The following is a 26,688-nucleotide window of genomic DNA, read 5'->3' as shown; positions in this document are numbered from 1 at the left end:
TAATGATGTTGTGAAGGGATCAATCCTTATGCACTTAAGGTATTGAGAGATCAACCATACTACACTTGGGATTAAGTGGTCTCTATCTCAACTCAAGGGAAGTTTCTTAGGGATACAAGAAAACTACTAGCTTGATGCCAACACCTACACCTTCACTAGGAAGGGGGTACCACCTTGTTGCAAAAGCTATTGGACATGCAAGCCAAATGATTGTAGCTAGTTAGCTAAACTAAACCAACTCAATAAAGAAAAGAAAATGGCATATATCAATCACAACTAAAGAATGAATCCAAGCCATCCAAGGCTACCATATCTATGCACAAAAAGCCAATCACGTGAACTAAGAACCATATGGTCACATGCCTCATTTTCATTGGTGCCCAAAGCTCTTCTCATGGCACAAAGATACTACTAAGGCAATCACTAACTCTAGGTTTCCAAATATGCCATTGTTACCCAAAAACTTTTCAAGACAAAAACTAACTTTGTTCATAAAAGACAATCTAAACAAGGAGCAAATACCATGCCCACAACATTTGAACCCTTAAAGCCTACTTTGTTGTTGTTGTTGTGTGTGTGTTCCCATTTATACATGTGCATAGTCTGTATCACTTCTATTTTCAAGATACTTTCATTTGATGCTCAATATTATGCTCATTGTTTTATACAAAATACAACTTTTTTTTTGCATGCTTCAATGGGGCTTTATACAGGTCTACACATCAATCCATGTCTGAGAGGATAGTAGATATGGATAACATGGATCTAGCCTTGCAAGGGACCAAATTCATGCTTTAAAATATTTTATTTGCATTTGTTGGTATATGTGTCAGCACAATTTATTGCACATGTTAGAATGTCTGTTAGTATATGCATCAAATTATTTTCTATGCACGTTTGGTATTAGTGACACTACATATCAATGATATTTTCAATGAATATCCTAAGGCCCTTTTCAGCACATATACTCGTAGACTAATGCTGAAGATTTTGCTGTCTACATTTTGATGGTGAGGCCTGACATTTCGGAACATTTTCGCTTGTATTTTCACACCACTAATCACGGTTCACCATCAAGACTACAAAAAAAAAAACCATCATATCAAATGCATAATAGTAGTAGCCCTTCACTATTGTCTCTATTGTACCACACAAAGAGAGAATATTTGACATGGTGACAAGTAGTAAACCAAAAACTATAGACTACCAAAGTTTATGTTGCACCCATGGCCCAAAAAACCTACCAAGTAAAATAAAAGACAACAAAAGAAAATAATAAATCTCTATATACTAAGGATAAGAGCCACCACCATACTAGTGATAAAAAGCCTCTTCCCCCAAATGGCCTAAAACTAGATCACACGCACTTCTCTATCAATTGGCAACAACAATGGCCAAGCTTACAAATCTCAGTGGTGCTACACAATGTTTTGCATAGCTTGACATAATATTTGAAATCACTGCTCAAGCCTACAAAATGATGGACATAAGTATTGCTAACAATCATATGCTTGAGGTTGCATCCCATTAAAAATGAACTCCCAAGAAGCCCACTGTCCTCTGATAGTCTTTGTACTCTTACCCTTCTTATCCCCTAGGGCTGCTACCATATTGAAGTCCCCACCTTCTATGCCATCATCTACATGGGAACGTGACTAGTAGAGGCAAGTTTAGAATTGATTCTTGCATCTCTAGCCATTCACAACATGGACCATCAAAAACCCAATACATGCATAATCCACTTGCACCAACACCCATAAGGATCTCCTTGGAACCAAGATGCCTTGCAACCCTTTATACCTAGGTCCATTTTTCTCCAAAAAAAACACATTTCTATGTAGAAGCTTCACATAGCATTGATATATCCTCTTGATTGAGAGGTGGTGCTTGTATACTATGAGAAGATCCATTGATCCTTACACTATTACTCGATGCAAGTCTTATCACATTAAACTTCAGACAACAACTCCCACTAAGACCATCTGTTATCCCTACCTCTTTCACCATGATGATTGCCTCAATGAGAGTGGTTGCCTCGTGCTTGGAAAGTTGATGCCATGAGATGATGACCAATGTTGAAATATGAGAGAGAGAGAGAGAGAGAGAGAGAGAGAGAGAGAGAGAGAGAGAGAGAATGTGTGTGTGTTCCACAAGAGGATCCCCATGGAGAGCATCTCATTTTCTAGGATTAGCATGGCTCAAGAGTTCCCACCTGCCTTAACTATCTCCTACAGTAAACTTTATTAAGACTTCTCTTTGCTTACTTTGGTGCCTTGTGCAAGGGAGAGACATCCTCAAAGTCTAACAAATAATATGAATTGTCTATCTCCAAGATTGCATCCCCAAGGAACAATCGCCTGCTTTGCTGGCTAAGTGACAGGGAACTTGTGAAGGTAGCATGTGAGGTGAATGTTTTAGAGATCTTCTAGAGTGTGTATAGGGACTGCAAACTTAGGTCCCAAGAAAAGGCCTTTTGAGACAGCAGTCGGTGTGCTGATTACATGCTGAGTCAAACTCTTCTAGCACATGGAGTGACGCATAACTAGTTCTTAGGATATTGTTGGTAAGGACGAGTAGTGGGTGTGTAATGGATTGTACTACTTAATGCAACCATTGATAGGGTTCGCACATGGTGTACCATGGAGTCAAAAAAGTTACCACGGTGAAACATTTTCTTGCGTGGCAGGGTTGTTGCACTTTAACCGTGGGAGGCCCGTAAACTATGGGGAAATCCTCTGTTCAACTATTTCGCAATTTAATTGGAACATACAGCAAATTTTGACTCCTTATCTGTAACGAACATGGAACAAAGATGCAGCAGAGGAGATGCTACCCTTGCTTCATGTGCGCCAGTCTCAAAATCAATATACCCTTATATCACTGTGCAGTTAAACTACCATAGCTTGCTCGGTACGTCATGTGCAGAGGGTATGAGCAGTAGGCATGAGATCCCTCGTTACTCTCAATTGGCCCTGTATCTTCCTCTGTCTCTGCCCAACATCTCCCTGTCTCTTGTTTTGTTCATCCTTTATGTGCTATCTCTACCATTGGTGTTGCCACATTCTCTGTTTTGTGTTGCATTGTTTGTACTATCTCGCTTCTCCTACAAGGTTGGGATCTACTTTCATCCATGTCCTCGGAACAAATCTATCATTGTCGTGTCCTAATCCTCTGATAGGTGAGACATTGCCCAAGAGGGACTAAGCAAGAGACGTGTTGTTTTGAGATCACGTTAACAAAGCTCCTCTCTCTGTGGAATAACATGGCTAAATACACTACCAATCTTGGCACACAAGGACGTGACGTACTTGTCAAGGCCAAGGAAAGAGATGGTGATCGCAGCTCATATTCAGTACTCCCTCACCCCGCAACGTCGAGTAATGCTTGGAAGTGTGTTGATAGCGCTAACCCTCGCTTGCGAACCGTGATACTCTGTGCCTTCGGCTTGTGATGTACATAGTCCCTTGTGATGAATATGAGCTTTGCCCTCAAGATGGGCCATTCTGCAAACTTTGGTGTCGTGTCATGCTGAGGAGTGTGTGCTGACTGCGTGACAAGTGCATGTCGAGTTAGGAAACCATGTTGAGACGTGACACGTCGCGGTCTTGCAAGATGCCTCCAAGGGGTCACAAGCTTGCCCCGTGAGGGATTCCAAGGACCGACGGACCGTCACATTTGGTATTAGAACTATCTCTCACTCGAATGCTGGGGCGGTCTACATGGGTGGAGGCAAGTTGGCCGAGTTTTCAAGCACAGAGTGTCCAACAAGTCAATACGTGATATTAAGCTTGTTCAAGTGCATGTGTTGAAAAATGAGTTGTCATGTAGAATGAAGCGAGGTCGACAGGGCTACACGCCACCACCCATGACTTGTGAAGAAATGTGAAGAGATTGCTATAGTTGAATAGTTTGAACTTGAATCTATGCCTATCCACGGGCAGTGAAGTGGAATGCTCATTTGTGCTAAAAATGGATCTCTTTGGTCCATGAGGGCCATGTAATGAGACCACAGAGAGTTGGTGGAGGCAAACTGGGATCAACACCCTTATGCACATTAGAGAAAGTCATTTTGCCATTTTGCTCATCAGGTGCAGTTTGTTGATATGAATCTTTGTGAGTTGAAGATGGAGCATGTGGGCTAAGTGTCCCTTTGAAGATTGGTGGGCTTGGCGCGAGTACAAAGAATGCGGGTTAGGAGGATATGTAAAGAGGAAATCTTTGAAGACTCCCAAACTTGGCAAGAGTATAAGGAACGCGGGTTGGTTGAGATCACAAGGTGAATCTTATGGAGTGGATGAACACTTGAGGGCGAATTCGTAGTTTGTGAACTAGAAACCCTTGTGTGTTAATATGGAAGAACTCCTAGGCTTGGTAGGAGTATAAAGATGGCGCGTACATGGTGCGACCACTAGTTGGAGGATATAGAATGAAGATCATGTATTGAGTTGAAGAAGGTGCCCATGGGCTATGATCTTGCAACTCCTAACACGGGGAGTATTAAGGAATCAGGCTTGTGTTGAAGAGATGGATTCGAGCAAGAAGGCCCTTTATGTTGAGGAGAAAAAGATGGAGTGGAAGAAGCGGAGGCGAGATGGAGTGGATAGAGTGAGAAACGATGATGCGGGCTACTTCCCCTCATTTTTTTCTAAGATGATGTTGATGAAGAAGGGGTTGAGGAGGCAAGTTGAGGTAAAAAAGACTCGTGACGTTGCAAGTATAAAAAAACAACCATGCTAAGTAGAGATATGCAAGACTCCTTGAGTCCGGAGTATAAAGGAATGGCTAGGTGCATGGAAGATGTGTGGAGAGAGAGAGAATGTGGTGCACAATGCTCATGAGCCGCGGGCCTAAAGGAACGGCCATCTTGTGTGCAAAGGCCAATGAGGACCAAAACAGTGGAGAACTCCTAACACCATGAGTATAGAGAATGGTGTGTAGACTTGTAGACCAAGGGTGAGTATAAAGATGTTGAGTAACCTACCATGGCCACTGCGGTGAAGCCGAGAGAGGGCGAGGGACAGGGTGGATGGAGATCGAAGACTCGTGAACCTAGGGCGAGTATAAAGAAACCGAGTTGGTTGCCATGCCATCATGGTGAAGCCGAGAGGGTGAGGGACTAGGCGGATGGCTCCGGTAAACTTGTGGATCTACGGCGAGTATAAAGATACCAGGCACCTACCATGACCACCATAGTAAAGCCGAGAGAGGGCAAGAAATTGGGTGGATGGAGGTTGAAGATTTGTGGACCTAGAGCAAGGATAAAGAAATTGGGTGATTGGGGATGAGAAGTGTGAAAACTCGCATAACCGCGAATATAAAGATGGGCTATATGAAGAGAAGGGTGGGGGATGAAGACTTGTAAAGCACTGACGAGGATAAAGAAACCGGGGCTCGTGGCTGGCAAGTAGGATAAAGAAGTGTGCAAAATCTAGATCTAGGGATGAAGGAACATGATTGAGGTGGGGCGTAGTGAGATGGGTGGGAAGACTCATGGAGCTGTGAGAATAAACGAATGGCCAAGGGATGTGGAAAGAAGGGACAAGAGAAGTGGACCAATGAAGGCCTATGAGAAGGTTGGAAGAGTGGATGCTCTTGTACCTGGGGTGAGCTTAAAGAAACCGGGCCCCAACTACGTGGAAGCCAAGGTATCTCAGACCCAAGGTGGAAACTAGGAGGGCCAACATGTGAAGGTCTGGATGTGACACAGTGGGGTATGGGACCCAATGTGAAGCTGAAGCATTTGTGGCATGATGGAGATGAGGATGGAGAGTGTGATCGGTATTGGGACCTATAAGCATATTTTAGACTTGTCTCCTTAAAAACAAGGGTGAAGATGCCTTTGCGGAGAATCGGACCCCATATGAGTTTAATGCATTTCCTGCACGAAGCTCTTCACGAGGCAAGGGCAGTTGATCTCAGCCCTGGAGGAGCAAGGGAGAGAGCGATTGTGAGAACCAACCAAGACGGATTGCAACGTACTGGGGAACACTTGCGGTCTATTGCAAGAGGCTTCTATAGGAGTTTTGCTACAGTGGAGCCATCCATGAGGCGATGGCATTGATCTCTCATTTCTATGAAGTCTCTATAGTGGGACGGCTAGTCTTGCCGTAAGAGGCTCAAAGCCGTGTGCGTGGTTGCTTCAGTTGCCACCATAATATGCAGTGGATTAAAAACACAAGGTTCTCTTCCATGTGATCTAGGATGTAGTAAAATGTTCATCTGCAGTTTTAATGCCATTCCTTGCTCACTGACATTTTTGAAGTTTTCTTTTTTTGGCATTGTTAGTTTCTAGTGAAGGAATCAGTTTTTCGGGTGTAGCTGGGGCAAGAGCTTCCATAATGCCATCATCCAGAGAACCGATGTCTAGCCCACCCCCTGTTGTGATGTCCTTCAAAGCCTGGTGCTCCACCACTGTTCTTTTGCTTCTCTTCTTATCTCTGTAAATTTAATAAGCCACAATGATTAGTGGAGCAGAAATTGACTATTGGAATGCTCATCCAGTATACTTAGTTATCATTCCCAAATATCATTCTAAATAAGATCCTTTAACCCTCCACAATATATCCATCTTTTCAAACCTAGACAGAATATAGAAAGATTAGCAGCATTACCTGCTGCTTTTGTCCTTCCATATAAACCTATGTGCTGCAAGACTGACAGGTTTCTTAAATTGAGGAGATGCTTTAGAAATATCAGTAATGGCAGTGTCATCTCTTTGATCAATTTCATTCTTGATCAGTTGGAACTCTTTGGGAACTTCTGATTTGTCTGATGAAATAAGAGGTTGACATGCTTCACATGCATAAACAGTCCTGAAAAATAAAATATTACCTTACTATCATTCTTGGGAAGATAAACTACACCAACTAATCCCACTACTACTTTTCAAAGCATATATCAAAACAAAAAATATCAAACTCTCCCATAATTTATTTTACTAGCCATGTATTACACAGCTTCCTTGAGCAAGGGAGCTGTTGACTCTTAGTTTCCTTTTGTATAGGCTATGTAATACTGTGTATTTACCTTAATCATGATTATTACTGAGGTGCTTCTGCTGCTGGGAAACAAAACGAACCATTATGGAATGAGAAGAAACACTGAATATTGATCTTCACCCCCGTCTAGCACATGCTTAGATCAAATGATGTACCAAATATAAACTGACGTGATTAGAATGGTAATTTCTTTATATCAAATAGTGTGGTATTCTATCACAATGAAATCCTCCTAAGGATCAGCTGAATATGGGTCACGGGTGATAAGCAGAAGGAATTCAGCCTAACTCAATTATGGGTCACAGGTGATAGGCGTAAGCAATTTTCTAGACTGAACTAAGCTTTAGGCCTTCCAGATGTGCCACCTTGTGAGGCTCCCAATAATCTCCCAAACCTTTGATCATGATGCTGCGGGATCCCATACTTGGTAGATGGGCAATGCATCCAGGCCAACCACAATGCAAGAGCCTGCCTCGATGATGAAGATTGTATCATGCATCATTGCCTCATTCAATAGGTGGCAGCCTTGACAAAACTGACTACCAGCAAAAGGCCCCCAAAAATGTATGCCCTAGGCTATGCGCCACATGACAGAGAAGATGGAAGACTCCTCTCCACACCAGCTAGGCTGCCTTGCATGGCCAAAGACTGCTTTGGAGTCTCCAAGGCTGAAGTGCTGCTATAGGAAGTGCTTGCAAACTCCATTCTGCTGCACCTAGGCCCTGCCAGGCACTCATCTAAAAGCCAAATGAAGTACGATACTCTCCTTGGCTGCCAACTATCCCACAGGCCAAAAGGTCTGGTGAAAAACATCCGTGACACTATGCTTTGCTCAATGTCTGTTGCATGAGGGTACCTAATACATATATTTCCTACATCAGAACATGTCTACCAATCCTGGTTGCGTAGGCCAAGAAGCACTGCAGCTCCTTGGCAAGCTAGCTAGAGCCAATGTCCAGATCCCACTCCAACTCATCTAGAGGCCGACTCTCCCAAATCCAAAGGTGCCACTCCTAGATCTCAAACTAGCATATATGGGTCCAACCACTAGGTCTTCCCATGAAGATCCATGACATGGATCATCCTCCAAGGGATAGCAGATAGAGCCACACCCTGCTGTCCTTTGTTGACAATTGCTTAGCCACCCTCCTAGGCTAGGCTTGAAGGCCATTTAGCTTGGCAAAATTATGGTGAGTGAAAGTGGCCTTGAGATCTCAATGAATAGTAAAGGTTGATTAAGCAAACACTTAATTCAGCAAAACAGGAAATTTGACTATTGAGATCCGCACACAATTGGAGCTAGAGTGCTCTTACACCTGTTGGCCCCAATGGCTAGCCCGCTTTTAATGTATTATTAGAATACTGAAAAATGATGCAAATTAGTCACATCAGGCTCAATTTCTATCAATTTCGCATGACATCACTGATTCACAAGGGTTCAATAACTATTTCAACTTCATTGCTGGCCTTTTATCAACTTTGAACTTTTCAAATGTCCACCTCAAGTCTTCAACTTACCAAACCATAAAAATGAGAGCCAACACTAAGCTCACATTCAAGAAGAACGAAGTTACATAGTCTTGAAAAGTCTCCACGTATCCATGCAAGGGAGTGGGGAATCAACCTCCCTACATGAAGCAAGCCCCCAGCTTAGAGCATGCCCTAACATTTGATGCCAAAAGGGAGTCAACACAACATGTTTGACATGGTTGGATTGACATGCACGACTTGTTTGGCCAACATGTCTGACATGACATGAATGGCTCTGGTCCTCTAAAGCATTGACAACTGCTTTGCCCACCGACTCCTTGTCCACCACCACTTGCCTAGTCTACCAGTTGCCTATAACCTCTAACAACACAACCTCCCACTCTTGCATCTACCCACCATTCTACTCACCACTCCCACGTGCCACTTGTCTGCTCTTCCTAGCTGTCTACCAGTCCTACCTGCACCAAATCACCTGAACAGCCTGCCTCTGCCCTCTTTTAGCCTTGCGCACCTCCCCACCCCACCCAACCACTCCCCACCCCAACATAGGTGCTCCCTTACATCCAACCTCTCAACATGGATGTGCCCTTAGCTTTCTCATCCACCCTTGTAGCCTTTGTACAATTCCTTGCCCAAGTAACTTCCATCTCCCCTATTCCCGCACAACCCCGGCATGCATTACCACAACAAAGTTTGCTGGCTCCAGTCAACCAAGAAGTGTTTGTATCATAGACCAAGAAGCAAAATGCAGTCCAAAGAGGGATCAAACCTCTATATAGGTCTCCTAACACGTGTAGACCTTCTTACCCAATGATCTGTGTTATTAGGCAATGGATCCAGATCCAAGGGAATGTCAATGATCTCATTATTTAGCTGTTCAAGTTACTGTAATACATGTTCAGGATGCTGTAATTCATTTTCAGCATGTTGATTTTGTTACCCAAACTGATTTTCAACATCCCTTTGCTGCCCATTTTCATCTAACTCAATGATGATACGTTGATTATCATAACCAACATCAAATGGAGATGGCTATTCCACTCGCTGATCATGCTGAAATTTCACTTTCTTCATTAGATGTGGCATTTTTCAACAACTTTCGGCTCATTAAATACCACATCTCGGCTGCGTAGCACCTTTTTCATGCTGGAACCCAAAGTCTATAGCCCATTTCACCTTCATCTCCATAACCCATGAAGATGTCTCTATGGGATTTCATGTCAAGTTTGGTTTTGCTATCAACACGTACATGCACATAGCATTCGCAGTAGCCAAAGACCCTTAAGTGGTCATATGAAGCCGGTTTGCTAGACCAAACCTCTTCAAGGATGCCACTTTTAAGTGCACGATGTTGAGATTGGTTGCAAATATGCACTGCAATTTTAAGTGCCTTTCCCCAGAACGATTGCGGGAGATTAGCTGTGAATAGCATGCGCCGAATCTTCTCATATAACATGCAATTCATTCGCTCAGCCACACCATTAGATGATGAATTGTAAGGACTTGTAAGCTCTCGTCTAATCCTATTGACATCACAAAACTTACTGAATTCTTTAGATACATACTCTCATTATCCGTTTTTATGCATTTTAATTTTAAACTCTTTTGAGAACTAACAAATGCATAAAACTTTTAAAAGCGTCCAATGGTTCGCTTTTTAGCTTAAGTAGGTAAATCCATAGCTTTCTAGAATGGTCATCAACAAAAAACACAAAATAACGAAAACCACTGTGAGTTTTTATTGGCATGATACATACATCAGAATGGACTAAATCCAAGATACATGCCTTCCCAAAACACAGTCATCACAAAAGTCACGCTTTGAGTTTTTCACATCAACTCTTCTTAGTAAAGAAAGTGCCTATAAACCCTTTTGGCTCATGTGTCCAAGATGCTTGTGTCATAACTCCATGTGTCACTGCACTTAAGCAACTACAATAAACTTTCCAGGAAGTGCCTTGCAGTGGAGATAATATAGAGTTTTCTTTTTACCACCTCTAGTGACTAGCATAGACTCTTTCTATATCTTAAACATTCCACCAGCAAAGGTAGTGAAGTAATCCCTGCTGTCTAGCTGCCCAACAAAAAGCAAGCTCTTCTTAATACCAAGTACATATCTAATATCATGAAGGATCAATTCGTGACCATTTTCAAGAGTCAAGTGTATGGTGCTCATTCCTTCAATATCACATGCATGGTTATTGCCTAGGTAGACTTTCCCAAGGTTACTTGCTCAATAAGAAGAAAAATACTCCAAAGATGGAGTTACATGAAATGAAGTACCACTGTCAACAATCCATGATTCTGACAAATCATGAGAAGACAACAAGGTATCTATCACCTCTCTTTTAGTGAAATACATGTCTTCCACTATCATGGCATGTGGATCTGAAGATGTAACCACCAAATCAATATCTTTATCTTCTTCTATTTTCTCAATAACAACATTAGATACCACATTTTCCTTTTCCGTTTCTTGAGGGGTAGAGCTGCCATCCTTCTCATTCTTTTTGCCTTTTGCATTAGCTTACTTCTTGCGTTCTTGCTCCTTTTTATATTACTTGCAATTAGGATTTTTATGCCCTTTGAGTCCACACTGATAGCAAGTGACATCTTGCTGTTTTTTCTTGCTTTTGCTGCAATTTTTGTTCTTGTTTGCAGCATTTGACCTCTTTTTAGTTCGTCCTCTTACATTGTGGGCCGATCCACTATTTTTCCCACTTGCCTTGCATCTAATCTTCTCATTGAAAATAGAACTACGTACACATTCAAATGTCAAGTTGGGGTTGTTGCTCAATGACACAACCAATGCTTCCCATGAATTCGGCAAAGTCACGCGCAAGAAAATAGCCCTTAGCTTAGGATCAAAAGCTATCAAGCCTACATCCTGTAACTAACTCAAAATACTAGTGGAATCATTTAAATGCTCTGAGGCGGGCTTAGACTCATTAAGCTTCAAGTTGATTAACTTTCCCATGAGATGGACTTGATTGACAAAAGTTGTATTATCATATGTAGCCTTGAGTTTCTCCCAAACTGCATAAGCAGTGGTAAGTCTCTTTATATCAACCAAGCTATCATCTATGACAGTCATTTTAATGTAAGTAATGGCTTTCGTATTCATTTTAGCCTAATCCTCATCTGACAAAGCAAGAGGCTTATATTCTGCCAAAGCATCATCACAATTCTTCAAAAAAAGTATACCATCTTTCCAAAGATCAAAGCCATTGCCATCAAATTTACGAATCTCAAAAACATTAGATGTTGATGCATTGCTAGGCATCTTCAGCAATAAAAGACTGCAATAAAATGCTGAATACTTTCAGCCAATAGCAAGGTTGCTGAATATAACAGCAAGTACACACACTTGTACTTCCAAAGGTGTCCAAGAAGCAGATATTTTGCTGCAATTTCAGTCCCAAGAGCTGATTACAACATGTACATGAATCAAATCTGATACATTTGCATAAATGATAGCTCCCACTTCAAATCGCCATAATGCCTAAATGCAATAACCCAAGTGTTGTATGTACCATTGTTTCACTGCATAATGAGCATTCAGCAATACATGTACCAAGAGAAGTTGCCCTTCTATTACATTTGATACATCCCAAGTCCAAATTTCTCCCACTCAGCAGTGAATCTGCTGTAATTTCACTGTGAAGGCACAAATTGGCTTAAAATGCATCACCAATAAATCTGCCCCCAATTGCATTAATTCATCATCTTGAGTATAAAATACAGACAAATGTTGCAGAAATTTCACAAATTCTACAAAACCCCAAATTTCAAGGTCCAATTGTGCACAAATTATAGTGAAATTCATTCATCTAAGAAAAATTTCACTTGTGTAAGAAAAGCCCCAAAATTTTTAGGCAAATGCACACAATGTCTGCAATTTCTGGGTCAAATGTCACTGTTTTGCATGACCAACATCAAATTTGGGAAAAGCCCCAAATTTTTCGGCACAAATCTGCAGAGATCTGAGTCCTGTGCTTGTGCACGTGAACCCCTCTTAATGAATAGGGGCCTCCTTGCTGTAAAGAATTAAAAAATGTCAAAAAAATGTTAGAAAATTGACAAATTGCCCAGTTGTTGACCTGTTAACTGGCCGTGTGTCGTCATTGCTATTGATCGTGCCTACAGTTGACCCGCTAGCCTGATGCCTGTCACGCCAGCTACAGTTCGTGGCCTGTCGGATGCTCCCGATAGCTATTGCTTGCAAAGACCTGCCGCACCTGCGTGTTGCTTCACACCTGCTGTCACGACTGCCATGCTTGCTGTCACTTCATGCCTACTGGTCAAACTAACCACCGATTGGCCATGACTGCCTGTCCTAGACCTTGAGAATGTAGACTCATTTGCCAATGCTCTAATACCAGTTTGGAGAGAGCGAGAGGAAGCACTCAAGAAGTATGCGTGTCAATCGAGGTGTGTTCAGCTAAGTAGCGCAATGAGAGTGAAGTGTCGAGAGTTTTTTTTTTGCAAGTAAAATGTGGCTAAATATATTACTCAGAAGGCTGATTACAACAGAGTGCTTAGAAGGACAGCATGAATAGCTAAGTTCCCTCCCGTAACCCTACATCTGTAGCAACATTCTCCCTCCAGTAGCACAACAACTTGATCAGTAGGTTCTCAGCAGGGACGCACAATGGAAACCTCCGGTCAAACACCGGTGCATTCGGTGAGTGCCCCCCATTCAAACACCTTGCGCATCGTTCTCTCTGAGAAACACCTCTTAGCCGTTCGGGCCACAGAGCTGGAACTGAAAGAAACAACAATCTTTGGTTAGGTCGTAGGACACTTCCCATCTAGGGCCTAGCTTCGAGATTGGCTTTACTCCACGCTGCGCATTGGCACATCGTAGATCGCGGAGGCAGTTCTCATGAGTCAAGGGATCTTCATGGTTTGACTCACCTCTACGGACGTAGCTCGTGAGCTAGGGGAGAGCTCACCTTATGCCTCCACGAAGGGGGTTATCTATATGGTTACTAGGTATAGTGACTTCACAGTGGAGGAATTCGCACTTCACAACAAGTTTCTTAGACACCCGCTCACCCTACTATTCCCTGAATTGGCGGTAGAGTATCGTCAATTAGTGGAGGACTTTGGATGGCTCTTTGATACAGTTATTCTTGCCTCCTTTACACAGGCAGTGACAGCCCGCAGGAGTCCCAAAGGTACAGGTGGTTATGAAAGATACAAAGAACATACCAAAGTTTCTGGAGATTGAGGCAGGTAGACACTCCTTTATGCAACAGGTTATTGTGACTGGGTAGCCAAGGTAGTGCCTGTGATGCCATGACTTTGGGCATCTGGCAACAGATTGCACATGCTTCGGAGCCAAGGTGGATGCTGACGGCTTTACATAGGTCCAGTGACAACAGAGAGGAAGACGGTAGGGGGCCTCAGTCAATCCCTCAAACATAACCACGACAACAGAGGAGCAGGAGGGCGAGCAACGGCGGCAGAGCACCCAACAGTACTCCCTAGCTCGTCCCATCTAGTAGGATCACAGACCTCCACCTCCACCACCCACGGAGGCGTCACAGGCTACTTGAGAGTTGCAGAGCGCAGAGAGTTTCCACTACCTTTGGAGGTGGGAATCTTCGTGGTCCGCACTCAAGGAGCAACAATGTCCATTTACTAGCACCACCGGATGGATGAAACTGTGCTTTCTTCCTTCAGACCTCTCATTCAACAGACTAGACGATGATATAGATAGAGGAGGAGGTGAAGGGCCGGGTTGCAGACCACATCTCCAAGTGGATGGGAGAAGGAGGACTAGCACTCTTTTTCCAACAGTGGCTAGGGTGCATGATAGACATTAATTGGTGGGCTGGAGCCAAGGTCCCACATCTGAGCATTGTTTTTCGAGCCCCTCCACAATGGAGAGCACCGATGGATGTGATCGAGTGGCCCCTTGCACAGGCTGCTTGCTTCTACCAGTGTACAGAGTCAAACCTCTTAGCCTCGCTGATAGATGCCCTGGTAGTACCGCCTGGAGCATCTATTACCCCCATGGTTGTCGCCCAAGAGCGACCATGGGGGAATGGAGTTCACCCTCCAGGCTTGCGGCAAAGTGCATTCACATACCCCATAGCTCTTCTTCATCAGTAGCTTCCACACCGAATGTGAATAGCCTCCACTATGAGTTTACAGGCCTCCCTATGAGTTTACATCTAGTATCCTGGAATGTGAATAGCCTCCACTACAATGCGGCACGTGGCTCCAGGAAGCTAATTGTTCAACAAGAGTTGTAGCTTGCCCTTTCCGAACGGATCGACATCTTACTTTTGCAAGAGCATAAGCTCACCCCTGCCTAGGCCTATTAGGTAGGGAAGGTACTTCCAGGTAGCTCACACACCTATTTGGAGTACTCCATCGGTACCCACGACACAAGTGGAGGCGTATCCACCTCTATTGGCCCGAGCCTCACCGCCTGTGTACGAGACTAGGGGATGATTGTGGCAGGGAGGGTCCTATGGATCAGACTAGATATAGGGGACTCGTGCCTTGTAGTCCTCAATGTTTATGCTCCTACTGAGATTAGGGCACGCAACAGGTTCTAGGTGGAGATCGTAGCAAGAGGTGGACTCTTGGATTGTTGGAGGAGACTTCAACAACTAAGAGGCCTTAGAGAACCAGTAGGGCAAAGGCAGAGATTACCAGGGTATGGCAAGGAAGGAGCAGCAGGCATGGGAGGTCTTTCTCCTCGTAGTAGGAGCATGTGATGCTTGGCAGGACCCAATGTTCCAGAGGATGGAGAGGTCGCTGGGATGGACTTCTCTTGGGGATACAGGCTGCCCAGTTCTCCTCACACTTGATGCTCTAGTTTCAACCCTTGATACGCGATCCTACCGGATCCCTGACTCGATCTACAGGAGGGAGGAGGCAGATTGAGTAGCTCTGGACTAGGGAGTGGGATAGGAGGGACCGGGTCGCAAAGGAGGTTGCAAAGGTCCTAGCTGAGTCGAGTAGGATCTGCTAGGAGGTAGCCCTACATGCCAGGCAACAGAGTTAGGAGGAGGAGAGAGCATTCTGACAGGACCTAGCAACCATGCAAAGACTACTCTAGGAGGCACTAGGGGATCCCACTCTCCACGCGTAGGAGGTGCGCGCACGGGCAGCGCTAGCCGGGCTCGAGGATAGGCACTCGGAGTTTTCCTTCCGTACCTCAGCAGCCTTTTGGGCGCGGAAGGGAAACATGATGTGCACGGAGTTTTTCCATGTGCATTAGCCTTGCACCTGAAGAGATCAGATTCGTAGCCTCCATGATCAGTATGGGAGGATTTATTCTAGTCGAGATGAGGTGATGGAGATTGCCACTGACTACTATAGACACCTTTTTCAGCAGGAAGCAATCTCAGCCAGAGGACAGTGCTGTAGACAACAGGTCTGGGATCACATTCCGTCCCTCATCATAGAGGAGATGGGACGCTCCCTCCTAGACCCCTTCACAGAGAAGGAATTTGCAGAGGCTTTCCATGCACAGGATGGGCAGAAATGCCTGGAAGAGGATGGTCTTTCTAAGGCCTTCTTCACTACCTACTTGGAGGTGGTGAAGGACCCCTTATTGCTAGCCTTTCAGGAGATCTTCAGCTTAGGACAAATGCTAGGGAGTCTATTGGCAGGTCTTATCAGTCTCCTCCCCAAAGGGGGAGACCAGTTGGAGCTATCCGAGTGGAGACAGATCACCTTGTTGTTAGTGGCCTATTAGGCACTGGCCAAGATGATCGGTAGGTGACTCCGCCTCGTGCTTCCATACATCATTCATGACACACAGACAGGTTTTGTCCAGGATAGGAGTATCCTCGACAATGTTTTCACCTTCTTCGAGGCGATTGAGTGGGCTCAACACAATGGTTAGGGATTGATTGTACTTCTCTTGGACTTCGAGAAAGCCTACGACAAGGTTGACTAGGACTTCTTAGAGGCCACCATGGCGAGGTTGGGCTTCCCCTAACCATAGATCTTCGATTTATGCACTTTACACATCCGCCACTAGCAAGGTTCTCATAGGTTGTAGGAGGGGGAAGGAGTTTCGGATGGAGAGATCTGTCTGGCAAGGCTATCCTCTTGCCCCGTATCTGTTCTTACCCTTTGCAGAGGCGATGTCCTGCTTCCTCCGGTCACGTGTAAGCGGGCTACGTGGCCTTCGACTTCCGATGAGGGAGGAGACAGAGCTACTAGATTCAGAGCATGCTGATGATACCGCCCTTTATATAGAGGATGATGGGCTAATGTTGGAGAGAGTGAGACTAGCTCTAGAGGTGTTTTGCACTGCAGCTGGAGCACAAATCAACTGGCGAAAATTGGTTGGTTTTCTTATATACCCGGACTCTAGCATGGAGTGGGGCGTCCACTTGGGGTTTAGATGAGTGAGTAGGGGACAGGGACCGTGCGATACCTAGGGTTCCTGGTGGAACTCGACATCACTCTTGCCCAACAATTTCTTCCAGTTCTCAACTCTATCAGGCAGAAGTTGACCTACTAGACTATTGTCCACCTTTCCTTAGTGGGTCGAGCCTTGGTGGTCAACCAGTTCCTAGTGATGGCTTGGTACATTGCCTCGTGTTGGTACTTCTCCTCACCTTGTGCAGTTCAGCTTCGCCGCCTAGTGCAGAATTTTCTCTGGGCCGGCTCAGAGGATTCCAAGGATTCTCGGGGCAAGGGGGCGTGGGCATTCATCATCTAGCATCTGTCTGAGGGAGGGCTTCGGATCATAGACCCAGAGTTTCCGAGCGTAGCTCTTTTGGGCAAGCTAGTAGTCTGTGGGCTCATACTAGGAGGGCAGACCTGGAAGGTACTTTTGCAGGAGGGTCTCGAGGAGTACAGACGGAGGCTTGGTGGTAGTTGGAGGCCATCCTTGAGATGGATGTTCACGACTGCCTAAATTATGCAACCCAAATCTATTGAGCTAAAATATACATTACTTGCTGATTAGCCTCTTAAACAGCCCCAAAACACACTAAAAATGCTCTTTTAGAGTAAAATCCTAAAAGAAGGAGCGGTTTGAGAGAGTTCAATGGAAACCCTAAAACGGGGAGCGGTTCGAGAAAGTTTAGTGGAAACCCTAATTTTTGGGGCGCCCTTCCACATCTATAAATAGACAAGCTGCCCCCATTCAGCAATAATCCTTGTTTTGTAGGTTACACCAGCCCACACACCCTCTGCTACTGTTGGCGCCCAATTTCCAGCCAGCAGCCCGCCTCCATCTGCTGTCCAGCCATCATCAACTGCAGCCACATCATCTTCAGCCTATCCATTGCTGTAGGCGACAGCTCTCAGCTGCTGGCAACTACTCCAAACTGTCCCAAACTGCTGTCCATCATCTCCACGGTCAGCCAGCCTGCGTTTCAGCATTGCAGGCCTTGACACTCTCAGACACTCTTTCAGCCTGCTGTTTACAGTAGACTGTGCATAGTTTCCAGCCCGCGATCGGTGGTACACTGCTGCGTTTACCAGTTTCCAGCCTCCAGACTGCTGCGTTTTGGTGACCAGCCTGCTGCCATTCACTATTCAGCACTCCTATACTCCAATTGGTGATCACAAACTTGGGATCCGTCTTCAGTGGACATCACACTCCGACATTGCTCTGCCCTTGAGCACACTGTACACTCTTACATTCATTCACAACATTCATTCACTTCAGAGTTGTGTTCTCTCTCTCCCTTCTTCTATTTGTGTTTGAGTTTTGAGTTTTGTGTTTACGGTTTGAGTTTTGCCCTCTGTGTCTGTGTCTGTGTCTTTGTGTTTCTGTCGTGGTCGTACACTCTGTGTGTCCTCAGTGCAAACCCTAGCAGTCTTCTTAACATGGTATCAGAGCCGGTGCTCTTGTAAAGAGTATACTGCGGATATTGTTGAGAGCTAGTCTTTGTGCAAGGCACACAATACGACTCGTAACCGAATCACAATGTCCCAGACACCACCTTCTCCAGTTCCTATGATGTCTTATCAAGCTTCTCCATCGTTGGAGGCCCTGAGACGGCATTATGGAATCCGTGAGGAGGACGACACTCCACCTTCACTAGATTTCACTAACATGACAGACGAGGACTTTGAGGAGTACTATCGCAACATGTACGGTGATGTTTACACCCCTCCTACCAGTTTTGCTACCACATCCGGACCGGTTGGTGAGGTTGGCCACCTCTCCGATCATGGAGGACATACGCGGCATTCGAAACATCTGGCGATTCATCTTCATCATCTCAGTCAGGTCCAATGTCAGGTTTGTACAATTCTTTTGTGTTGCATGAATCAAAACCGTAGCCTGTTTCTTCTTTTGAGGTACAGGATCCGGATGGCTTTGCGTATGTGAATTCAATAGAGGGGGCTCATGAAGCAGACGGAATTCAGGTACATCTACAGCTTCTGTTTCATTTGAGTATATTACACACACTTCTCACTTCCCTCCCATCCCACCCTCTTCTTTATCACACCTTGATCATCTCTCATCATCTTTCCAAAATCTTGGATTATACTCCACATCTACATCACACACCCTAGAGGTTGGATCTACCATCTCCGCTCCTAGCACCTTTTCCTTCTCCATCCCATTCTCTACCTCTTTGCACCATCGTACTTTGTTAGGGGAAATGCCACCCTTTAACACAGTGCCTCTCACTTTTCAGCAAATGAGCACGCCCATCATTCCTAAGTTGACTGTGATGGGCATCCCCCTCACTATCCCCAGCTTCACATCTCCCATGACCACTCATACGCAAGGGTTTCCATCCTCAGCTTATGGTGCGTCTCCACAGTCTCCTTGGGTTACACCTACGCAGGGATTCCCATCTTCTGCTCCCCGTGTTTCCATCCCACCTCCTTGGGTTCCTCATGTGGCTACCATGCCCATGTCTAGTCAGCCCATCCCTACCTATGGATCCACCTTGCACACTACCCACATGCCTAGTGGGCACTTTGGGGCCCATTCCCAAGTGTACTCCACTCCCCTATCCTACCCCCACTATACTTTTTCACACTATTCATCTCCGAGCACTACCACTCCTGTTGCAATGGCCAAGAATGCCTTCACGGATAAGATACGTTTTAACGGGTCAAATTTCACTACTTGGTCGAATTTCATGCAACAAGTGCTTGAGTCTCAGGGTCTTTGGGACCTCGTCATTGGTCTAGAGCCGATGCCGGACCCTCGACTAGCTCACCCTGACTACATCCGTCAATGGAGAGTCTGCAATGCTACAGCCAATGTTGAGCTGATGCACAGATTGCTTCTTGAGTTTCACTCTCAGTTGCAGCACTTCCTGCTCACGTCAGAGCGCTGGAGTCACCTTCTCGACCACTATGCGGCTCGTGATCGTACTCGGCGCATCAATCTCGACTTTGAGCTTCAAGAGTTCTCCCTTAAGGAAGGAGATGATCTGAAAGTCAAGCTAGTTGACTATAGGCAGTTACTTGCCGAGTTCGCCACTACTGGCTCTTCAAAGTCAGATGACAATCAGGTTATATTCTTCTTGAATAAGTTGCCCGCAAAATACTTCAATTTCATTCAACACATGATCTCCCAACCTCGATTGCCAACCTTCTACGAGTTTGAGGGTCAGTTCTTGCATTACGCAAGGCTGCATGATCAAGTCCACAAGAAATCCTCATTAGCGCCTTATTCAAAGTAGAGGAGGTTGGTTGCTTCTTCTTCGAGAGGAAAAATCACCAGTGGCAAGGACTCGCTAGATGCGAAGGCAAGCCAATCAAAGGGTGACTCCTCTTCCTCCGATGGAACCAAAGAATTAAGACCTATTTGGTAGCAACTCCCTAAGAAAAACCGGTTTTGCACACACTGCCAGAGAGCAGGCCATGTGGACGAGGAGTGTCGCTCCAAGGCCCAAGGTCTTCCACCTAAAAAGCCTCAGCAGACCGTTGCGACTCCACAGTCCAATGGGGCTACGCCTTTTGCTTCTGCTTCATCTGCTCCTTCGGCACTCGTTGCTGCTGCTGGACATGTGACTCAAGTATAGCCTCAGCAGCCCATCTCTTTCACTACCCTTGAGGGACTGGTTGATTGGTCTCCAGGTTCCAATCCTGTTGCACTTCATGCATCTATCTCACCTTCCTCCCCACCTCGTTAGGCGTTCCCTTGGCAACGCCTTGCTACTGGACGTACGCGATGGTGGCCACCTTCTTAGACTAGCATGTCTCTAGGTCCTTTTGGATACCCTAGGTCAGTCTAGAATTCATTTTTCGCACTCTTAGAGTCGGGCCCATAGGATTTTTGTCTCTACATTTTAAGTCTTCCGCTGCATTTACTCACATACACATACACATTTGCATCTTTGCACTTGTTCTTTCAGTTAGCTTTTCATTTTAGTTTAGTTTTGTTTTTTAAGCATCTCACTACTGACCTCTGTGATTGCAGACTTTGATCTCCTTTGCAAGTTTTGTTTTCAGTGTAGGGCTAACATGCACGTTTGCCCCAGTCCTACCTAGGCTGGAGACTTGGGATGTGCGCCGTTCCTTCATGGTTTCATCATCCTTGGAGTTTTGCTCTTCTATTAGCATGGAGGCTTCCCCTCTCGAGGCAGATCGTGCAGCATCTCTCTTGATGCTATCATGGCGGTGACTTCTACCTACCTCTTCCAGTTGGGATGCTTCCTCCTCCTCTTCATTTCTTATGGTTCTCGGCACCACATGAAGACCGACATCAAGCTCCTCTTCCTTCTTCGGCATCTACATCCAGGTTGAGAGGGGGTTCCTACCCTTCTTGGTATTCTATAGGCTTCAGCACTTTGTCTTCGACATCGGCTTCTCCCCCTTGTTGTACCTTACCCTTTGCATTGCATGATTTCATCATCTTTATACTAGGGCACTTGGGCAAGTAAACAATTTCCCCATGAGGAACACTGTCCAAGTGGCACTTGCTGTATGAGTATTCTTCAGCATGTAGCATACTTTGCATCTCATTGTGAAGAGCACCACTTGAGCAGATCCTAAGCTGTTTCCACCAGCGGTTGTTGTTACCACACCACCATCCTTCTTCATCACATGGATACCTCATCACCTATTTTTCCTCGTCATCGACACCTTGAGTGGATGGGTTGGTTGTACTATGTTGTGATGTGTTGGGTGTATCCTCCCTACTCCCACCTTTTGGGTCACTATTTCTCAATCAGCCGCATCCCATAAAATTTACCACACTTATTAAAAAAAACACACACACACACACACACACATAAAAGTTTCATATAGTTCCATCCGCTTTTGTAGGGCTTGGTAGGCCACTGGGCAACCGATGTGCGCCCTTTGTCCGATGCCCTATTCTCTCTGGGGTGACTACTTGGATTCCCTTGGTAAGATAACCATCGCCTTTGTAGTTTTGGTAGGCCATTGGGCAGCCGAGTGCACCCTTTGTCCGATGCCTTGGCTGCTTTGGGGTGGGACGCCTTGGGATACATCAACATCACAATGGCTGGCCTAACCTTTCGGCTCAGTTTTGGGCCTGAGAGGGGGTGTTGAGCTAAAATATGCATTACTTGTTGATTAGACTCTTAAACAGCCCCAAAACACACTAAAAATGCTCTTTTAGAGTAAAACCCTAAAATGGGGAGCCGTTCGAGAGAGTTCAGTGAAAACCCTAAAACAGGGAGCGGTTCGAGAAAGTTTAGTGGAAACCCTAATTTTTGGGCCGCCCTTCCACATCTATAGGTAGACAAGCTGCCCCCATTTAGCAATAATCCTTGTTTTGCAGATTACACCAGCCTACACACCCTCTGCTGCTGTTGGCGCCTAGTTTCTAGCCTGCAGCCCGCCTCCATCTGCTGTCCAGTCATCATCGACTGCAGCCACATCATCTTCAGCCTGTCCATTGCTGTAGGCAACAGCTCTCAGTTGTTGGCGACTGCTCCAAACTATCTCAGACTACTGTTCAGCCTGCTGTCCATCATCTCCAAGGTCAGCCAGCCTACGTTTTCAGCATTGCAAGCCCTGACACTCTCAGACACTGTTTCAGCCTGCTGTTTATAGCAGACTGTGCACAGTTTTCAGCCCCCGTTCAGTGGTACACTGCTGTGTTTACCAGTTTCCAGCCTCCAGACTACTGCGTTTTGGTGACCAGCCTACTGCCATTCACTATTCAGCACTCCTACACTCCGACTGGCGGTCAGAGACTTGGGATCCGTCTTGGTGGACGTCACACTCCAACATTGCTCTGCCCTTGAGCACACTGTACACTCTTACATTCATTTAAAGCATTCATTCACTTCAGAGTTGTGTTCTCTCTCTCCCTTCTTTTGTTTGTGTTTGAGTTTTGATTTTTGCATTTAGGGTTTGAGTTTTGAGTTTGGCGTTTAGGGTTTGAGTTTTTCCCTCTATGTCTGTGTCTGTGTCTTTGTGTTTCTATCGTGGTTGTATACTCTGTGTGTCCTCAGTGCAAACCCTAGCAGTCTTCTTAACCAAATCTTCCTTCCTCTGTAGCCTACTTTGTGTGTGGCAAGGCCTCCGCAAAGCCCTAATTCAAAGGCCCCCAGGATGCTAGGAGGAGATAGACAACTAGCCGGTGGTCTAGAACCCCTAAGTTAGAGATCAGGACGGGATACACATTAAAGAGTGCCCACACATCCAGTGGGCTGGATGGGAGGCTAGCCCTACTCGTATTATCAGGACGTGGCGGGAGGTGTACAGGATGGTGGATCAAGAGGTGTTGCAGCGGGTATTAGGTTATCAGCGAGAGGCTGAGGTGAGGAGAAGGGAGACTGACTCAGGAGTGGGTTGACCCCCCGATCCAAGAGTCGGTGGAGCTTGGTGAGGTGTGGGCCGCTAGATTCTCACCGACATGTATCCCCCTACAGGTGACAGGTAGAGTGTGTGGCGCCCCTTATGGGATTTTCTTCACTGTACAAGATGGGGGACATCTGGTCCTTGACAGAGGGAAGCAGGATGAGGAGATCCTTGTCCTTGCTTGGAGGAGGATTCGTGTGGTCGGTCTCCAGAGGAAGATGTGGCGTCTGGACCCTTATGTGCTCTGGGAGTGGCGCCTCTGGATATGGGAGAGCAGGCCACTTGATGAGCTAGAGTGAGACCATGGAGAGTGTGGCCATGGCCTGCCACCACTGCAATCGCAAGAAGCCACTAGGTTCTTGGAGTACATAACCAGGATTGCTAGACATGTATAAATGCAAGAGGACATGGATTGGGTGCCTTCGCGTAGCAGATACTCGGCAAAGCGCGGCATCATGAATGCCTTTCGTTGGACTTTCCGGCGTCGCCTATGGGGCAGTTGGAGGGTGTCGTATTTCCTCTCGCTTTTGGCACATGGAGGTTTGTTGGCCCATATACAACAGGATGGAGGGTGTAAGCGTTGCCCACAGCAGCACTTGAAAACCCCAAAGCACTGCCTTTGGTCTTGCGAGGTGGCACAACTCGTGTGGAGAGGAGCCTACCACATTCTCTGCCGTGTGGCACCCAACCTTGGATGTATCTCGTGGGGGGGTTTTTGTTGGCAAGTCGTGAGCCAAGGCCGTTACCTTTTGTAAGAGGTCGGGATATAGGACACGATTTTCATCATTGAGGCTTGGTCTTGCGCAGTGGTTAGCTTGGAGGCTTTACCGTGAGCCACAGCAGACCGCTCAGAGGTATGGGAGAACGTAGGGAGTCTTACAGGATGGCACATCTTGAAGGCATGCTATTAGGAGGTTTTTTGCGGGGAGTGCCTTTCAGTACAGGCGACTTTGGCAAAGCTTTGGACCTCCATCATCCACTCCCTCGGCGGCCGGTGGGACCAGGTGCAGAGTCTCGACCTCATTAGGAGTTCCGTTTTCACTTTTTGCGCACTTGGGGCGGCCAGGATCTGTTCTTCATGATTTAGGCAGGCAGCCCCAGATGGCGATACAGCCCCCCTCCATGGCTTCTTGCCCCCATCCCCCCAAGACCGCCTTGAGAGGCTCGTATACATCATGTATTTGTGATTTGCATTAGCTCTAGCTTGTCTGTTGAGTATGAGCACTCCGTTGTAATCAACCTTCTCAGTAATATATTTAGCCACATTTTACTTGCCAAAAAAAAAAAAAAAAAAAAAAACGAAGTGCTCATGCTCAACAGACTAGTTGGAGCTGATGTAAATCACAAATCGAACATCTATACAAGCCTCTCAAGGCGGTCTAGGGGGATGGGGGCAAGAAGCCATGGAGGGGGGGTATATTGCCACTTGGGGCTGCCTGCCTGCATCATGAAGAACAAGTCCTAGCTGCCCCAAGTGCGCAGAAAGTGAAGGCGGAGCTTCTGACGAGCTCGAGACTCACCTTGCACCTCGTCCCATCGGCTACGGAAGGAGTGGATGATGGAAGTCGAAAGCTCTGCCAAAGTCGCCTCTCCTGAAAGGCATTCCCCGCCACAAACCTGCTAACAGCATGCCTTCCAGATGTGCCATCCTGTAAGACTTCTTATGATCTCCCATATGTCTGAGCGGTCTATTGTGGGCTCCAGTACTTGGTGGCTCGGTAAAGCCTCCAAGCCGACCACTGCGCAAGACCCAGCCTTAATGATGAAACTTGTGTCGTGCATCCCAGCCTCATACAAAAGGTGATGGCCTTGGCTCACTGCCTGCCAGCAAAAAGCCCCCCCACGAGATACATCCAAGGCTAGGTGCCACACAGAGAGGATATGGCAGGCTACTCTCCACACAAGAGTTGTGCCGCCTCGCAAGACCAAAGGCAGTGCAGTGCTTTGGGGTTTCCAAGTGCTGTTGTGGGCAACGCTTACACCCTCCATGCTACTGCATTTGGGCCAACCAACCGCCAGACCTCCATGTGCCAATAGCCAAAGGAAATACAACACCCTCCTCGACCTCGAGCTGTCCCATAGGCGGCGCCAAAAGTCCAACGGAAGGCATCCGTCATGCTGTGCTCTGCCTAGTATCTGCTATGTGAAGGTGCCAATCCATGTCCTCTTGCATCAGTACATGTTTACCAATCTTGGCTATGTACCCCAAGAACCTCATTGGCTTCTTCGCGACTGCAGTGCCTAGCCATAGCCACTCTCCAGGGTCCTACTCCAGCTCATGAAGTGACATGCTCTCCCATATATAGAGGCGCCAGTCTTGGAACTCCTCCTAGGACACATAAGGGTCCAGATGCCAGGTCTTCCCCTTGAGACCAACCACACGGATCCTCCTCCAAGGAAGGACAACGATCTCCTCATCCTGCTGTCTTCTATCAAGAACCAAACAACCCCCATCCTGCACGGGTGAAGAAAATCCCGTAGGGGGCACCGCCCACTCCACCTGTCACCTATAAGGGGATACCTGCCAATGAGAATCTAGCGGCCCACACCTCACCAGGCTCCACCGGCTCTCGGATCGGGGGGTCAAGCAACTCCTGAGAGATCGCTAAGTCAATCTCCCTTCTCCTCACCTCAGCTCCTCGGCTGACAATCTGATACCCACAGCAACACCTCTTGATCAACCATCCTGTACACCTCCCACCACGTCCTGACAGTACGAGCAGGGCCAGCCTCCCATCTAGCCCACTAGATGTGGGGCGGTCGCCAATCTATATCCTGTCTCGATCTCTGACCTGGGGGTTCCAGACCACTGACTAGTAGTGTATCTCCTCCTGGCATCCTGGGGGCCTTTGAATTAGGGCCTTCCAGAGGCCCTACCACACACGAAGTAGGCTGCGAAGGAAGGAAGATCTAGGTGGCGTGATTTGGGCAGTCGTGAATATCCATGTCAAGGATAGCCTCCAACCACCACCAAGCCTCAATCTGCACTTTTGGAGACCCTCCTGCAAAAGGGCCTTCCAGGTCTGCTCTCCAAGCGTGAGCCCACAGACTACTAGCTTGCCCATAAGGGCCACGCTCTGAAACTCTGGGTCAATGATCCCAAGCCCTCCCTCAGACCGCAATGCCAGATGATGGTCGCCCACGCCACCTTGGCTCGAGAATCCGTAGAACCGTCTAAGCCGGCCCAGAGAAAATTCTGCACTAGATGGCGAAGCTGAACCACTCATGATGAGAAGAAGCACCAACACGAGGCTATGTACCATGTTGTCGCTAGGAGGACTTGGTTGACCACCAAGGCTTGGCCTGCTAAGGAAAGGGGGACAGTACTCCAGTAGGTCAGCTTTTGCCTGATAGAGTTGAGAACTAGAAGAAACTGACAAGCAGGAGTGATGTTGAGCCCCACTTGGAAACCTAGGTCTCGGACGGTTTGTCCCCTACACACCCATCTGAACCCCAAGTGGAT

The 26,688-nt window shown here is 46.4% G+C and overlaps 1 protein-coding gene across 12 annotated transcripts in view; it reads right to left on the bottom strand.

Moving 5' to 3' along the window:
- Positions 1–629: 629 nt before the first annotated feature.
- The window catches only part of LOC148026779 (uncharacterized), a 219,631-nt gene continuing 193,572 nt past the window's right edge, over positions 630–26,688 (bottom strand). For 5 of the 12 annotated variants that reach the window (XM_087691285.1, XM_087691284.1, XM_087691286.1 and 2 more), the window contains 3 exons: positions 6,612–6,812; positions 6,253–6,437; positions 635–1,079 (listed from right to left, as the gene is read on the bottom strand). In XM_087691285.1, coding sequence (XP_087547411.1) covers positions 1,057–1,079; positions 6,253–6,437; positions 6,612–6,812 — 409 coding nt within the window. In that variant the 3' untranslated portion in view covers positions 635–1,056. Of the gene's footprint in view, positions 1,080–5,754; positions 6,438–6,611; positions 6,813–26,688 lie in introns of those variants that run through there. The other 7 variants (XM_087691290.1, XM_087691293.1, XM_087691289.1 and 4 more) reach the window with 5 other exon arrangements.

The sequence above is a fragment of the Lygodium microphyllum genome, chromosome 13, assembly GCF_053477565.2.
Source record: "Lygodium microphyllum isolate KBCC chromosome 13, Lygodium_microphyllum_v1.1.10, whole genome shotgun sequence".
NCBI lineage: Eukaryota > Viridiplantae > Streptophyta > Polypodiopsida > Schizaeales > Lygodiaceae > Lygodium > Lygodium microphyllum.
Note: the sequence above shows the minus strand (reverse complement) of the source record. Positions and strands in the feature narration are given on the sequence as shown.